The sequence below is a fragment of the Dasypus novemcinctus genome, chromosome 8 (genome assembly GCF_030445035.2).
Source record: "Dasypus novemcinctus isolate mDasNov1 chromosome 8, mDasNov1.1.hap2, whole genome shotgun sequence".
Classification (NCBI taxonomy): domain Eukaryota; kingdom Metazoa; phylum Chordata; class Mammalia; order Cingulata; family Dasypodidae; genus Dasypus; species Dasypus novemcinctus.
The window spans coordinates 88,418,192-88,435,000 of record NC_080680.1 but is presented as its reverse complement, the minus strand read 5'-3'; the positions used below and the strand labels follow the sequence as shown (position 1 = coordinate 88,435,000).

The 16,809-nt window shown below is 45.6% G+C and overlaps 1 protein-coding gene across 3 annotated transcripts; it reads left to right on the top strand.

Annotated features, from left to right (window-relative positions):
• Positions 1-4,380: 4,380 nt before the first annotated feature.
• SET (SET nuclear proto-oncogene) lies at positions 4,381-16,204 on the top strand. Of its 3 annotated transcripts, none has more exons than XM_004476449.5 (8): positions 4,392-4,557; positions 11,385-11,442; positions 12,090-12,232; positions 12,592-12,695; positions 12,806-12,919; positions 13,414-13,584; positions 13,668-13,814; positions 14,412-16,204. In XM_004476449.5, the coding sequence occupies exons 1-8, from the start codon at positions 4,449-4,451 to the stop codon at positions 14,433-14,435; spliced, it is 870 nt and encodes a 289-aa protein (XP_004476506.1). In that variant the 5' UTR covers positions 4,392-4,448; the 3' UTR covers positions 14,436-16,204. The 3 variants fall into 3 exon arrangements, with proteins under 3 accessions (XP_004476505.1, XP_004476506.1, XP_058158277.1); XM_058302294.2 differs by lacking the exon at positions 4,392-4,557 and adding an exon at positions 9,284-9,741; XM_004476448.5 differs by lacking the exon at positions 14,412-16,204 and having other exon boundaries at positions 4,381-4,557; positions 13,668-14,001.
• Positions 16,205-16,809: the final 605 nt, after the last annotated feature.

Below are 16,809 nucleotides of genomic sequence, written 5' to 3'. Positions count from 1 at the left end.
GACCTCTGAGACCCTCAGCTCTGGCTTTTAAGAATTCCAAATAATTGGATGAGGAGATTCCCAACGTTTGCTGAGAACAATGGTCTTTGTGAACTGTAGCTGCAATCAAGTGATTATAGATGCAAATTCCATCTACAAAATATCCTCACAGTAACAAGCAGGCCACTGCTTGACCAAACCTAACCCAGGTGACACATGAAAGTAACCATCACATGGGTCATGTTATTTTTTTTTAAATAGAATTTTTTTAAAATTTATCTCCCCTTCTCCCCCCCACCCCAGTTGTCTGCTCTCTGTGTCCATTCGCTGTGTGTTCTTCTTCTTTGTCTGCTTCTGTTGTTGTCAGTGGCACAGGAATCTGTGTTTCTTTTTGTTGCATCATCTTGCTGTGTCAGTTCTCTGTGTGTGGTGCCACTCCTGGGCAGGCTGCACTTTCTTTTGCGCTGGGCGGCTCTCCCTATGGGTGCACTCCTTGCGCGTGAGGCACCCCTGCGTGGCAGGCACTCCTTGTGCGCATCAGCACTGCGCATGGGCCAGCTCCACACGGGTCAAGGAGGCCCGGGGTTTGAACGGCGAACCTCCCATGTGGTAGGCGGACGCCCCATCCATTGGGCCAAGTTCGCTTCCCTAGGTCATGTTGTGTAGGTGATGTTAATAATTGCTATCTCTGGGAGTTGGGACACCTATATATACTTTTTTTTTTCCTTTAATAAAACTGCTATTATAGACAATCCATTGTACAGTCACATCCTCGGTGTACTTGAGCTCATTTGGTCATCAGGCTCTGAGAATCAACCTGTTTGCATTATATTACAATCAAAAGACACAGGTTTGAATCCTGACTCTTCTACCCTTTGATTTTTGGGCAAGTCACCTCTTTGAGCCTTAATCTTCTTTTGATTTGGCATCAACCTTGATTCTCACATGTGTAAAATGAGGACATAATACTATCCTGGAAAGGTTGCTGGGAGGGTTCAACAAGACAATTTTTGGCACATGCCTCACATACAGTCAACCAGACAATGAATACCCAAACAGACAACTAAACAATATGATGTTTTTGAAACTGCTGGTTCCCAGAGGACCCCTCAAGAACCCTGTCAGCTTTGGGTAGAGTGGAGAAAGAACATCCCCGCCCCCTCCCCCATAGCCTTTTCTGGAATAGTGTAATTGCCACTGTTGGGTAGTAACATCCCTGCAAATCCAGAAAGTTAAAATTTTGGAAGCTGTAGAGGAAAGGAAAGGCAGGGCCTTGCATGTTTGAATGTAAGCTGGTATGTAGTGGGTGGGAACTGTACTAAGTGATCTAAATCACTTAGTACCAAGTACTGGGGCCCAGGGAATCTTTTTTTTTTTTTTTAATGTAATATGAAATATAACATAACATAATATCCTACAGGGTTTGAAATTCAAAAGGCTAAGCGGGCCAGAGAGTGAAACATCTCCCTTTTATACCTGGCCTCTCACGTTTCACCACCCAGGCCCCTCCTCAGGGACAGCCACGTTATCAGCTTCTTGGGGTTCCTTCAGGTCATGTGTTATAGGCATAATGGCAAATAAGAGAACACAAGGGGTAACCTACTAACTCCGTGTTTCCTGACTTTTCCCATAAGCACTTGCGTCCCTACCACCCTTTGCTCCTCAGACCCCTGCTGAGGTTCAGTTACTTTGTTTCCAAGCTTTTGCTCTTACAATATTGCAAGGAATTGCCCTGTGCAGGTGCCATCCCATAGCTATGCAGTGAATTTGTAGAATAAATTCCTAGATGTGGAATTTCTGGGTCCAGGGCATGTGCTTTTGCACTTTGGAAGGACTGATTACTAAATTGCCGTCCAAATGGGCTATATCATTTACATTTCCACTAGCAGGGAGAGTGACTCTGATTCTCCTCGCACCCTCTGCCAATAAGGGTGTTACCAAACTTCTGGATCTCAGGGAGAAGTTGGTGGGGAATAAATGGAATCTCAGGGTAATTCTAGTTTGCATTTGTCTTAAAAATCGCTTTTCTTTTGTCTCTAGGAACCGACCAGTCCAAGGAAGTTCCTGTTGCTGTAGGAACACCCTATTCTGGCTACTACAAGCAAAAGTTTCGGTTGTTTCCCACACCTTCCAGTAGCGCCTTCTTAGAAATCTGTAGCTGCGTCTGTCCTCTGACGGCTTCTCCTGCACACATTCCGGTTACTTCGTCCCTGCTTCTGGCGGTCCCACTGCCTACTTAGTGGTTTGGGGTTTATTTTAGCCTTCTGCCAGTTTCATCAAAAATGGAATTTTCATTTTTGTTTCCCATTCTGCTTTAGGATAATTTCTGGAGGGAAACAGGAAAAAGATGACCCTTTGTCTTCAAATTGTAAGTCTTCCAGGTAATATAACAATAAAACAAAGAGGCAAGTATTAGTATCATGCATTTTGCAGATGTGAACGCTAAGACAGGCTGGTGAGAAAGCATGTTCCTGTGGTAAGGTGATTCCAGAATCTGAGCTCTAGCTATAACTCAGTTATTCTCAAGAATTATTTAGACCAATAATTTCTCTCAGGGAAATTTGCCCATCTGTAAAATCAAGACACTAGGCTCAACTTGTGATTTTCAAACTGGAGCCAAAATTCCCTCAGAAGCTGCTGAAGAATGAAGGGGATAGAGAAGAGCAAGAGGTGGTAATAGTCAGCAGTCTCCCACCTCTGCTTCCACCAGAGAGCTCAGCTTTTAATCAGTATTGACATCATACTTTGTACTTTATTTTGTTAAAAGAGAGGTTAATTGGGGGAAAAAAAAGCAGAGAGAAAAAAATGGGGAAAAAAATTCTTGGACTATATCAGAAATTGCACATTTGGGGTCCATTAGCTGGAAGTGGCCTTATGTTTGGCTGTCACAGCACTTGAAAAAATATTCAATTAGTTGCCAACATTTACAAATACAGAGACCTCACATGAAAATTTGCATCCCTGGCTTCTTAAAATAAAAAAAAAATCAAAGATCTGGCAACAGAGGGTTCATTATACTTTCTGGCAATGTTTGGACTTGGGGGTGACCCCCTGCATCAGCCCCAGATCCAGAAACTGAGCATCACCAGGATCCCGGAGTGCAGCGAAGCTCCCCAACTTCTGTCCAACACGGGTAACCACGCTCTCGATTTATAACAGAACAGGTTAGTTTTGCCTGTTTTTGCACTTGATACAAATGAAATCAAACAGTGTACACTCTTTTGTGCCATGTGTCTTTCACTCAACATTATGTCTGCAGGCTTCATTCATAGCATTGCAGTGTAGCTATAGTTCGGTTATTTTCATTGTTTTATAATGTTCCTTTGTATGAATATCCCACAATGTATTCATTCTACTGTTGATGGACATTTGTATTGCTTCTTGATTTGCGCTATTATGAATCTTCATGCTATGAACATTCTTGTACATGTTTATCACGCATATTGATGCACATACACATGTATTTTTCTTGGGTACATAGCAAGGAATAGAACTGACAGATAAAAGAGCATGCATTCAGCTTTGGTAGACCCGGGCACAGTTTTCCAGAGCAGTTGCATCAATTTAACATTTTCACTAACTATATTAAGTTCCCGTTGCTTGCCTTATTCATTGTTATTATTTGACAAGTTCCCAAAAGGCATTGGGGTTTGTGACTCCCAAACAAGACGCTTTCTAAATTCCTTATGTAGTTGTTAACTCTAAATGGGGAATGAATGGATGTTTCAAGTGTTCTCAAGGGTACCTGTTTTCTTCCTTTCTCTCTCTTTTTTGGTTAAGCCAGTAAAAAGAATTTATTGGGAAATGGGAGAAAAGAACAGAGCTCACTGAGAAATGGGAGCAAAGGATGGAAATACGCACCGAGATTTGGTGCAGGCTCCTCTAGGCAGAGAGAGCCTTCCTTTGTCTTTGTAATTCTTGATCAGGAATCTCTAATTTCAACATTCATTTGCGTGTTCCACGCTGAGACCTGGAAACTGGGAAGAAGTTTAGCCAGACATGGGGGAGGGCGAAGAATGTCTCGGCTGAGGTGAGGCAACAGCATGTGTTTAAGTCTTCTGGAAAGAGGAGGAGAAGTTCTCAGCAGAGGCAGGACTCCCTACCTAGGGGATTTGGGAAGGGACTGGGGAACGGGTCGCTGGTGTAGTCTCAAATCCAAGGCTGGGAGAACCCTACTGAGTACAGAAATGCTCCCAAGGAAGACCCTCCCCCCCCAGGCCAAAAATAGCCCGGCAGAGAAATGCAGAGATAGCAGCTAAACGGCGTTTACCCTAGTTAGAGGGAAGTGGGAAGTATGAGGGTGAGGAAGGGGGCGGGGGTGCCTCCCAATGTCATGTAAATGTTCCCTCCAGGCACAGCGTCTCCTGGGCAGATTTAAGCCCCCTTCAGGTGGGGCAGTCTCAGTTCTCCGAGCTTCCTGCTGGTGAGCCTCACATTTTTGGCTCTGTCTGCTGGCCTTTCCTAACAGCATGGTCCCCAAACGCCAGTCTTCACTCCTGCCTCACTCGAAGAGAGCAAAACTGCTTCCCATCCCAGGCCAGAGGAGACACCGGGCCGCTCTGGACTTGCCAAAAGGAGGTACGGCTCACCATTACGTTTTATTTGCAATTTAAGGGATCCGCAAGGGTTGACTATTTGTGATTTTTTTTTGCCTGCTCTTTCTTAAGAGGTGATTCCAAACTCCGCGAGAGACTTTCAGCAGGAGGTGAGTGGATTAGATGTGTGTGAAACCAAAATAAGAGGCAAAACTGGGAGACCAGGGGAACGGATGTGGCTCAGGCAGTTGAGCGCCTGCTTCCCACACGGGAGCTCCGGGGTCCGGGGGGTGGGAGAAAGCCGATGGGGCCCAGTGGTTGAGCGCTGGCTTCCCACATATGAGGTCCCAGGACCGGCCCCAGTTCCTCAGAGACAACAACAACAAAAAAAAACCTGGGAGACCGGGAGCAAGTGGAACACAAAACACCCACGGCCCTCACCCTGTGTCGAGCTGGGTTGGTCAGTGGCACCACACGAGCTAGCCTGAGTCTGCAGCGACACGTGGCCCCGGCCGCACCTTCACTCCTCCACATCAGGTCACGGTCCCAAGTCCTGGTGGTTCTACCTCTCAGGACCTCTCCTGGGAACGCCTCCTTCCTCCTGCTGCCGCCTGCCGAAACTCTGGCCCCAACTACTTTCTCTTCCTCCTCTTGCTTTCCAGCTTCCTCCTCCTCCCAGCAAGACTGAGCAAAGCTGGTCACGTGACCCCCTGGCTTAAAACTTCCTTGCCTTTCCATTACCCTCAAGATAAAGACCTCGAGGCTTCCGGGATCCTCACCCCCTTTTTTTGTCGTCCACCGCCCCCCGGACCCCCACCTCCCCTGGTTCGTGCTCCTGACACTCCCCTCCTGTAGGCCTCCCTCAGCTCCCCGAACCTCTCCTCACCTCCTGGGGCTCTATTTCCTCACCTCCACTGGCCGACGCCCACTTTCCTTCTGCCTGGATCACTCTCCTCTCCCCTCTTTCTCACTTCCTCCTCATTCTCGGCTCTCTGAAAAGTCCCTCACAGTCCCTCTCCTTTGAACCCCAGCACCTCTTCTGCTAGGATCCCCCTTCTGCTCTTTGGACACCCGGAGTCTCCCCATCCCAGTCCTTCTGCAATGAAATTGTAATTGTCAGTTTCACGTCTGACTCCTCCCCACCCCCTCCAGGCCATCCGAGTTGGGTACGACGTGATTGTTCTGGTGATTAAGCCTGATAGAGTTGGGATGTGGTGGCGCCTTGGCAAGGGTTGGGTTTGGACAGGTACAAGGCAGGAAAGTAGGCTGCAAGACATGCCCTAGGAAAATGTGACAGCAGTCTAGCTAGGAGGGCAGAGGGGGCATAGAGCAGACATAGCTGAGGTCCAGTCATGCCTATAGAAGGAGCACTGGATGAGGAGTCCTTGTCTTAGAACTCCTGGAAACCTGCTGAGTGACCTTGGCAAGTTTTTTCACTTCTCTGAGCTTCAGTTCCCTGACCTTCCAAGTGGGGATGCAATGAATTCCATCCCAGGTATGGTAAAGCTCCACTACCAAGGTCTAAAATGACCTTATTAGGCAAGTACATTGACCTGTGCCTATTTCCTCTTGTAAAATGGGTTCAACAGTACCGGTGTGCTGTAAGTCTTTATATAAGCACTTAAGACAGTGACTGGCACAAAATCTCTGCTCTCGTGAGGCGCAGTAAGTTCCTTTCCACCCATGAGCAAAGAACAGGTGAGTTCCCTTCGGTCTCCTTCTGTTTCACTCCTGCGAGAACTAACAGATTCCTCCAGAAGGAATCTGAAGGTGTAACCACAGCCCCTCCCAATCTCATTATCGAAACCCAAGTAACTGCACATGCCACTCACTGAGCACCCATGCTCTGCCAGGGTCGGTGCTGAGCACTTCTCTCCATCAGTCCTCAGCACCGTGCAGTGACAGCTTATCCCCCTCTTAAAAGATCAGGTAAAGATAAACACAAAACAAAATAAAAAACCACGCTCACACATGAAAGATCGGGTAAAGGAGATGTAAAGAGGTGGGGAGAAATGGTGCTCAGGGCTGGTTAGCGCTTGGGACACTGAACCATACTGTGGGAAGTGCCAGCATCTCCTCTCTCTGGTCCTGCAATTCAGCTGTAGGGTTCTCTCGCCTCAGAGGAAGCTGGGAAGGGGAGGAGGGGAGGAATTCCAAGAGTGAGGTGAGAGGTCAAGGAGAGAATGCAGAACTCATGGCCTTGGGGGAGGGTGAGAAACCACAGGACTTTGAGTGGGTGAATTATCTCCTTGGTGTGCCCATGGCACTCCCTTGTTTACTGAAACTCTGGCCCTTTTGCTTTCTCTTCCCCCTCAGTGTCCTAGCATGCTCCTTACATTCATCTTGAAAGGTACTTGTGGGAAAGGTTGGGAAGAGGAGCAAGGAGGGTTCTCAAGGCTAGGGATGGTTGGAGGGAAACCTCGAAGCCAATTGTCTAGTCTGAAGGCATTATGAGGTTCCCTGGGGCTGCTGCAGATGCTCGGAAGGCAGGTGGGTCACGGGGTAGGAGATGCTGTGGGTCATCAGCACCAGCCTCTGAGCAGGTTTGCCGATGAAAGCCGCTCTCCGTGCAGTGCTTTTCAGTGTCATCCCATTAGCGGGTCATGAAATCAATTTAGTGGTGTGCAACCAGCACTTAAACAAATAGAATAGAAAATTAGAGTCACATTACCTTTAGTAAGGGCAAGTATGGTTTTGTGTGTAGGTAGGTAGTGGGTCATGATGTAAAATGTACATCCTGTCAAAAAATTGAGAAAACAATGTCTTGGGGCAAGGGCTTTGTCATGTGCCAGACTGGTTTAGAATCTTGGTTCTGCCAAATGCAACAGAGATCAATTTCTTAATCTGCGAAATGAAACCATTTTCATGAGGATCACATGAGAAAATGCATGTAGAGTACTCATCACAGGCCGGAGTACTGTTTTTTTTTTTATTAGGTACTGGTGCCAGGGATTGCAACTGGTACCTTGTATATGGAAAGCCGGTACTCAACTCCTGAACCACATAGGCTCCCCTGAATTGGTTTTATCATTTGTTTGCTTGTTTTGTTTTGTTTTTGGCGGCATGGGTAACTGAACCCCAGACTTCCCATGTGGGAAACGAGCAGGCGCTCAACTGCTTGAGTCACATCTGCTTCCCCCATTGTACATTTTTCAGTGGTGAAGAGCCTGCTCACAAGAGCTGATTGTGGTTATTTCTTTCCAACCCTGTTCAGTGACATCACAGTGGTAACTTGAAATTGACCAGGGTCAGGTATAAATACCTGAAGTCACCACTGAAATCAGCGAATGCTAGAAGTCAGCTTATTTCCTCCCCTGGAGAGCTGGTTAATTTACCAGCTTATCACCAGGGCTAATTATTCTTCCTTCAAAAAGCCCATACTATTGGGGTCGGTATAAACTGAGCTGGACTCAATTGGGAAATTTAGAGCAAAGAATTACATGAACTTCTCGGTTTTGGGAAAAGTCCCAAGAAGACATTGGTATTCTCTACCCATGGACTGTATCCTATTTATTTAACATTTATCAGTCACCACTGCAGACTGTCTTGAACAATAAAGACATTTCCTGCACTTTAAGAGCTGATAGGAAAATGTGAGTGCCTGAAGGCATCTAAGCCAACCCGAAGTTCTGGTTACAAACACCCATGAAGAAATTTCAGGGTTTTGTGGTCCGTGTCTTGGTGCCTTGGAGGAGGTAGTAGAGCTAGGTGCATCTGCATTACCTGGAAAGCACTTTCTAAACACATGTCTTGGTCTTATTTAGTGTTCAAGGCTTGGCCTCGGAGCGGACCTTGTTCCTTCAATTCACCTGAGTGGTGAAATGAACTTAATACTGCCTTCACCAATGGGCGGTTGTGGGGCCTCAGGGAGACAATGCGAGCCATGTACTGCTTGGACCTGGCACTTGCCATTCAGTATGTATGGTTCCCTTTCAACCATTCAGATAATGAGGCCAAAGGACCCCTGGACCAATGAGGCACCTTTCTGCTTTTACAGGGCTTCTACTTTATTGTGGCTCTGCGTTAAGTGCCACCACTGATACAACATTCTTATTTGTTAGCCTTTTTCGAATTTTATTATTTCATAGCAGAAACGGGTCCAGAAAGAAAAAGTGACTTGTCCAAGGACACATAGCCTGCTGGGCAGCGCTTGGACTAAAAAACCAGGAAATGGCCCTGTGAATGGACTGGATAGCTTTGGGTTTTGCATCTAAGCCTGATGTTGAGTCTGTATGATGGCTTCTCCATCTGGAAAATAGGATGGAGATGCCATCTTCCTTCCCCCTCGAAAAGGGAGGCTCCGAGACATCCCAGCAGTATCCTAGGGTGCAGTGCACGGGGCTGGTGGATTTCTGGCGTCCTTCGGGCCTGGATGTGAAGACTGGCTACTACGAGGACTGCATTTTCCGGGGGCCCCTACTCCGGACACCCCGCGCTACCCAGCGGAGAAGGGAAGCCGCTCCGCCACCACGTGACAGGCCCGCGCGGGGGGCCCGCGCACAGCCAGGCGAGGCCCCGCCCCTTGGGCAGCCGTGCGCCCGTCGCGCGCAATGTGTCCCGGGTCGGGCTAGAGAAGGGGAAAGAGGGGGAGGGGAGCGCAGCGCAGCGGGCCGGCCCCTACGTCTCTGCGTTCCTTCCTCCCGCCTCTTCGCCAGGCCCTGTGTCTTCTCGCCTTGGCTCCGCCCCCTCGTCCCGGAGCTCTAGCCAATGGCGAGGCGGCGCGAGCCTCTCCGGCTGGGGGCGGGGCGTGTGCGCGGGCCCTGGCGCGCCTGCGCTCTGCCGCCCGCCCCTCGCCGTGAGGAGGAGGTGGAGGAGGAGGCGGCTCGGGGAGAGCGAGCAGAGAGCTGTGAGCTAGAGCGCGGAGCGAGAGTGAGGGAGCCCAGCCGCCTGCCCGCCAGCCGCTGCCGCCGTCACCGCCTCCCCTCCGTAAGCAGGAGCCCCAGCCGGGGCCCGGCACCCTGCTCCAGCCCCTCCCTCGTCGTCAGGCCGCGCGGGCAGCGAGAGCGAGGGGGAGGGAGAACAAGCGCCGGGAGGAGGCGGCCGGACCGAGTGAGCGCCAGCGCGTGTGGCTTGAGGGGAAGCTGCCTGCCCGCCCCCTTCGCCTTCCCTTCTCTCCCCCCTCCCCGTTCCCCCCCCCGACCGCGGAGCAGCACCATGTCGGCGCCGGCGGCCAAAGTCAGTAAAAAGGAGCTCAACTCCAACCACGACGGGGCCGACGAGACCTCAGGTGAGGAAGAGGCGAGGCCAGGGGCCGGCCCGCGCCGCCATCTTCGCCGCCTGCCCCGGCCCGGAGGCCGCCGGCGGAGCCCGGGGCGCGCGCGGGGGGCGCTGGGCGGAGGGGGGCGGCGGGCGGGCGGGCGCGGGGCCGGCGCGGGCCTCGGCGCCCTTTTTTGTGCGCGGCGGGGCCGGGGGCCTGGGTGGCGCCGCCGCGGCGGACTGCGATGCGAGGCGGGGGCGCTGCGGCCTGCTCGGCGCGGGCGGAGGAGACCCCCCTTCCTCTCCCCCCTCCCTCGCTCTCCTCCCCCTCCCTCCCTCCCGAGAAGCCTCTCTTTATTGTGCTCCGCCATGATGCCTCGCTCCCATCAGCCGCCGCCGCCACCACATGGTGCGGCCGGACGCGGCCCCGCGCCCAGGCCTCCCGCGCGGCTCCCCCTTTCCGCCCGCTCCGCGGGCGGCGCCCCCAGAGCCCCCACCCGGAGGCTGGCTCCGGCGCGGCCTTCTGCCGCGAGGTTGGGCGGGGTGCGGGTGCGGGGAACCACGCGGCCGCCGTGCGCTGGGCCTGGTCCGGCTGGGAGGATGCTTCGGCCGGCCGCGGGCACGCTCCCCACGTGGGGAGGCCACCCCTTCGCGGCAGCGATCGGTGAAACCGGGCGCGAGCGGCCAGAGTATCGGACGGTCTTTAAAATGACTGCTGGAAGACATCCTAACCTTTTCCGAGAAGGCTTTCTCGGCAGGGGGCTGCAAATCCCCTCGTACTACCGGAAATAAACTGCCGGATCAAGGCCCTTCACGCCCACTTAGCTTTGTAGAATTTGCACTCCTTCCAGCACAAAAAGGACACCTTTTCCATAGCACACCCCCTTTTCCTCCTTTCCCTTTTGTGCCTCATAGTTTTCTGACTTTGTAGCTGCTCTCTGTGTGCTCGGAAACCGTGTGGTGCGGCATCTGAGGCCGGCAGTCTCACCGAAATGGGGTTGGGGGGAAGGTGAGAAAGGTCACGTTCAAATCTCGGAGTTCACCATGTTCCAAGAATGTAAAGTGAAGTGTTTAGGCGGTGGAGAAGTTCCGCGTGGCTTCCCTGTCTTTGTAGGTGTGTCTGATATTTTAATGGCAATAGGTATGCATCAGAATCTTCAACTTTCTAGAAAAAGTGGTTCTACCATTGTTGGTGTGCTGATATACTTATGGAGGGGTTAGTTTCCGCGTTCTAGTCAGCAACTGGTATTCTTAAGTATATGATTTGGTAAATAATAAACATCAAAAATTTCTGAATGAGGGTTTCCCTCATCTTTAATAGTAGAACTTTAATATTCGTTCTCTTGTCCCGTCCCCGTTGTCCCGTCCCCGTCCCCCCCCCCACCGCCCCAATGGGATTCTTAAAAAGTGCTATAGTCAAAAACATTTTCTAAATACCCTTTGATTTGCTAATGGCCCTTTAATGAAAAGGTAATTTGTCAACTTAATGAACACGTGGAAAGCACGCCTTGTAATAGACAATTTCTTCCCTTTTTTGGAACAGCTTTATGGAGATGTAATTCGCATACCATAATGTTTTCTTAACAGTGGGAAAACTAGTTAAATCTTTGTAATTTTTTAAAAAGAAAAACTCATTCTAATTAGTATTGAGTCTTATGCAGCTCTTTCTTGCAGAAAAAGAACAGCAGGAAGCAATTGAACATATTGATGAAGTACAAAATGAAATAGACAGGTAAAGTTTTTCATAATTTCCTTTGAAGGATGTTTTCTATGATGTGTTTAATGACCGGGTAATTACTAAAAATATGATCAACTAAATCTGTATCCCCTAAGCAGGGAGACCATTATAACTTGTTTAGGAATACTATGAAGATTTGTTATTTTTCTGTCAGATATTTGTGTAGTCACCAAAAAATATTTGGTAAAAGTACATTGACTTTGCAAAGATTGTGGTTTTTTTCTCCAGAGGCTACAAATTGTCTGAATTGCAATGCGTGGGCTTTTCTGATAGTTCAGGATTATGGCATCACTGTTGCTCCATTCTTTTATAACTTTGTTACTTGATTAGCAGCTTTTAAAAGAAATTCTGACTGAGGGAAACAATTGAAGTTGGCCTAGTAATAGAGTAGATGAAACAAACATACAATGTTGCCAATATGCTCAGTTTGTTCTGAGGGCTTATGATAAAGCAGAAAGAGCTGCTTATTGCTGTCCTAATTTTGGTGTTTTGAGTCTGCGGTCTACAAAAAACTACATGATTTGGTTCTTATTAAAAAATACTGTTATAGAGCTAATAATGAATAAATGTTCACTCTTTAGTCTCAACAATTTTTGTAGGTGTCAAATCCTATTGTCAGCATGCCTTTTCATTTGTTCCAGACTTAATGAACAAGCCAGTGAGGAGATTTTGAAAGTAGAACAGAAATATAATAAACTCCGCCAACCATTCTTTCAGAAGAGGTCAGAATTGATCGCCAAAATCCCAAATTTTTGGGTAACAACATTTGTCAACCATCCACAAGGTATGTATGTGTGTCCCCAACTCCCCTAGCGGGTGGCAGGGCATTATTAAAGGAAAATGTTAGCATGTTAATGATGAAGAGACCTCATGTTGGGTTGTAGATAGAGAATGAAACCCTGAAAAGAGAGGAAAAGACTTGAAGGAAATGCCTTCTTTCCTTTTAGAAGAGATTGTATTCTAACTTGGAGCTGTTTAAATTACTTGATAAAAGGTGGTGATAGTTTTGATACACTGAACTAAAGAGCCATTTGATTTTCTTTAGTTAATAATGGATATATGAAACAAAGATGCTCACCAAATCTGGTTTTTATTAATGTTTGCTTATTTAAACTTCAATTGACCTGTAATTTATTGGGCTAGTGTCTGCACTGCTTGGGGAGGAAGATGAAGAGGCGCTGCATTATTTGACCAGAGTTGAAGTGACAGAATTTGAAGATATTAAATCAGGTTACAGAATAGATTTTGTAAGTATCAGTAATTCATATTTTTATTGTTTGCTAATATGGAAAATTACCTTGAGCTTTGGCTAGAAGAGCTGTTTATTGGTTTCTGACCCTCTAATAATTTATTCTAGTATTTTGATGAAAATCCTTACTTCGAAAATAAAGTTCTCTCCAAAGAATTTCATCTGAATGAGAGTGGTGATCCGTCCTCAAAGTCAACTGAAATCAAATGGAAATCTGGAAAGGTATGCTTTGAAGAATTATTGGGCAAGAATATTTTGTATATTTTGGCTTAGTTGAACTTACCAGTTCTTGGTGCTCTGGTAATATACTAAACAAAAGCTGGAAATACAAAAAGCCACCAGTGTGAGAAAACAGAATTCAGTAGCTTAGGGCTCATTAAAATTATAATTGAATTCTTCAAATGGTTTTGCTTTTCCCCAAAATCCATTTATGCCTATATTTAAATTAAGGTATATTTATAATTATCATACTGTATTATTTAAAGTGGAATTACTTTATGAAAGATTTAGTTGTGACCTCTTTGGGAAAAGCTTGTCATAAAATTTAGAGAACACAATCTGTGGAGTTAAGATTTTAGAACTTGCCCCTGTAAATAATAGGATAGAAAATAAACTAATTTTGTCCTCTGCTTTTAGGGAAAATTTATTTTTTTAAATAACAGGGAATTTAATATTGCTGAGAGCCTATATCAAAAGTTCTTTCAATCTTCATTTAGGACTTGACGAAACGTTCAAGTCAAACACAGAATAAAGCCAGCAGGAAGAGGCAGCATGAAGAACCAGAAAGCTTCTTTACCTGGTTTACTGACCATTCTGATGCAGGTGCAGATGAGTTAGGAGAGGTCATCAAAGATGATATTTGGCCAAATCCATTACAGTACTATTTGGTGAGTGGCAAATGTGCTTGCATTTAATGTTGTACTTGTTTCATTTGGTTAAAAATAAATGCTTAAGGTAACTTTTTTTTAAGGTTCCCGATATGGATGATGAAGAAGGGGAAGGAGAAGAAGATGATGATGATGATGAAGAAGAAGAAGGATTGGAAGATATTGATGAAGAAGGGGATGAGGATGAAGGGGAAGAAGATGAAGATGATGATGAGGGAGAGGAAGGCGAGGTAAAAGGAAAATTGGCTAAATCTTAAAAGACTAGAATCTTTATGCCCATTAAGAGCCGAACTGATTCTTAAAGAATTTGCCATGTTACTTTATTGTATAATGGAACTGACCCAAAACTGTTTGTGTATTGGCTGATGAGCCATTTGCTGTCTTAAGAGTCAATAAAATTTTGATAATCTCATTGTATTCACAATTTGACTAGTTCTCCTTTTGGGGGTTTTATGGTTTCTCAAGCCTGTTTTTCTCTAACCAGTACTTAATGAAAGTGATCAACAGTGCAGGTGGTTAAATTCCAAGAAATGTCCCAAATAACAAAAACCTACAAACTACAGGAGTCTTGAATTGTTTGGAACAAAGTATGTCCAGTGATTTATTTGGTTAGTGCTGAAAAGTTACTGATTTTTCTGAAGCAGTGTCACTGAGCCTTTTTAGGGTAGATTTCGATGAAGATTGATGACAGGTTCAAAAATCAGCTGCCCCATAGTATGTTTTCCTTCTGTTCTATGTGATCTGTCATGGTCAATAGAGCATATGAAAACTAGTGAGAAACCTTAGGATTAACCCTGAAGATTTAACCGCCCACTTTTTTCTTACAGGAGGATGAAGGAGAAGATGACTAATGAACACTGATGGATTCCAACCTTCCCTTTTTAATTTTCTCCAGTCCCTGGGAGCAAGTTGCAGTCTTTTTTTTTTTTTCCTCTTGTGCTCAGTCGCCCTGTTTTTGAGGTCTCTTTTCTCTCCTTTAAACCATGGTTCTCAACTTATTTTGGGGGAAATACCTTGCGCAGAATGCAGTGGGAAAAGAATCTCTACCCTTTTCTGTTCCAAAATTCTTTTTTTTCCCTGCCTGTCTCAACAAAAAAAACTTTATGGAATCAACACACCACCGTGCTCTGTGGGAAAAAAGAAAAACCTTCTGCTCCCTTCGCTCTGCTGGAAGCTGGAGGGTGCTAGGCCCCTGTGTAGTAGTGCATAGAATTCTAGCTTTTTTCCTCCTTTCTCTGTATATTGGGCTCAGAGATTACACTGTGTCTCTATGTGAATATGGACAGTTAGCATTTACCAACATGTATCTGTCTACTTTCTCTTGTTTAAAAAAAGAAAAAAAAAACTTAAAAAAATGGGGTTATAGAAGGTCAGCAAAGGGTGGGTTTGAGATGTTTGGGTGGGTTAAGTGGGCATTTTGACAACATGGCTTCTCCTTTGGCATGTTTAATTGTGATGTTTAACGGACATCCTTGCAGTTTAAGATGACACTTTTAAAATAAATTCTCTCCTAATGATGACTTGAGCCCTGCCACTCGATGGGAGAATCAGCAGAACCTGTAGGATCTTATTTGGAATTGACATTCTCTATTGTAATTTTGTTCCTGTTTATTTTTAAATTTTTTTTGTTTCACTGGAAAGGAAAGATGATGCTCAGTTTTAAACGTTAAAAGTGTACAAGTTGCTTTGTTACAATAAAACTAAATGTGTACACAAAGTATTTGATGCTTTTCTCTCAGAATAGATAAACTATAAGACTTCAAGTTTGACTTGTGTAACTCATTGTCAAACTTTTGTCACCCTATCTTCGAATTTTTGGATATGCACTTTGCAGGAGGACCTCAGGGCTATGTGGATTGAGTAAAGGGATTTAAGTCAATGTATTAATGTGTCCATAGCAGGAAATAATTGTGGGTAAAAACAGTTTGCCATCAGTTTCTAAAAAAAAAAAATACATCATTGGGAATAACAGATTGCTTAAAACTCGGTTTTTTAAGGGTTTTTAAAATGTAATTGGCATTTTTTTAAAAAGGGTCCTTATTTATCTGGATATAATAATGAAAATAGTGCCTGCCACTACCAACAGCCAGACCTGGTGCTTTAATGCCAAGTTACATGTGGGGCAGTTGCTGGCATGTCTTCACTGGCACTAAAATGTGGCCAAGAAAGACAGGCTCTCACAGTAGGAAGTCCGTGTTGGTGAGAAACTCAGGTTAGGATTACTTTTTGTCTCAAGTACCAGCTATCAAAGCTATCTCAAATGAGACTCTGTGAATCTGGGTGAGATGATGACTGCTCGGTCTGCTAAATGCCACTGTGCATATAACATTTTGAGAAGCTACCTAATGCATAAGCTTTTAATGGTGTAAAATATAGTAGCTAAATTTCAATGCCACTTAAACGTTTTAAGAGATGAATAAATGGCCAGCCTGGTTAAGTTCAAAGCTTTTGATGTATAAAACTTTATAAATGGAACTATTCCATCAAGAGGCAAAGTGTAACCTGTTTAGATGGATAGTATGTAATTTTTCTGCACAGGTCTCTATGTTTAGTAAATACATCACTGTATATCGGTCAGGAATCTTGCTCCAATAAAGGAACATAAAGATTTTTTTTTGGACTGGGGTCATTCTCCTTGTTTTGTAGAGAAATGTTACTTGCTTTTGGGGTTAGATGGTAAGGTATTTAATTTAGTGTGGTGGGTTTTGTTTTGTTTTTTTGTTTTGGTTTTGTTTTTGCAATTTTAGTGACTGGGATGTTGGGATATTGCTCTGTGGAAATACTGGGGGTACTGTTCTTTAGATAGGGTGAGTGTAGCATTTAGATAGGGTGAGTGTAGCATAGATCTATATGAAAAAGCTTGAGGTGGTCCGTGTATGTCATGGGCAAGTAACTAAGAAATCTTGTTTGGGTGTAGTTAATATTGATTTCGATTTAAAAGACTGGTTAAAACTGAATAAATACCCAGTAAGACTGATACTGTACTACAATGACAGTTTACTGTAATTTGATACATTAGGACTGTAATTGTATGGCTTCCAGGTTTAAATCACATTTAAGCAAGTTTTATAAAGTTTATATTTGGGATGTGGAACTCCTTAAGGTACTAGTATTCTACCCCCACACACACACACAATATTGAGATCACTCAAGACTCAATTCTTACATCTTAGAGTGTGCTAGGCTGTGAGACAGCAAAGTAGCAACCTTAAACTGAGAGATTGC

Coding starts and splice junctions, on each gene's coding strand:
- SET (XM_004476448.5), top strand. CDS start 4,449: ATGGTCCCCAAACGCCAGTCTTCACTCCTGCCTCACTCGAAGAGAGCA. Junction 11,443..12,089: donor GTACAAAATGAAATAGACAG/GTAAAGTTTTTC, acceptor CATTTGTTCCAG/ACTTAATGAACAAGCCAGTG. Junction 12,920..13,413: donor TCAAATGGAAATCTGGAAAG/GTATGCTTTGAA, acceptor ATCTTCATTTAG/GACTTGACGAAACGTTCAAG.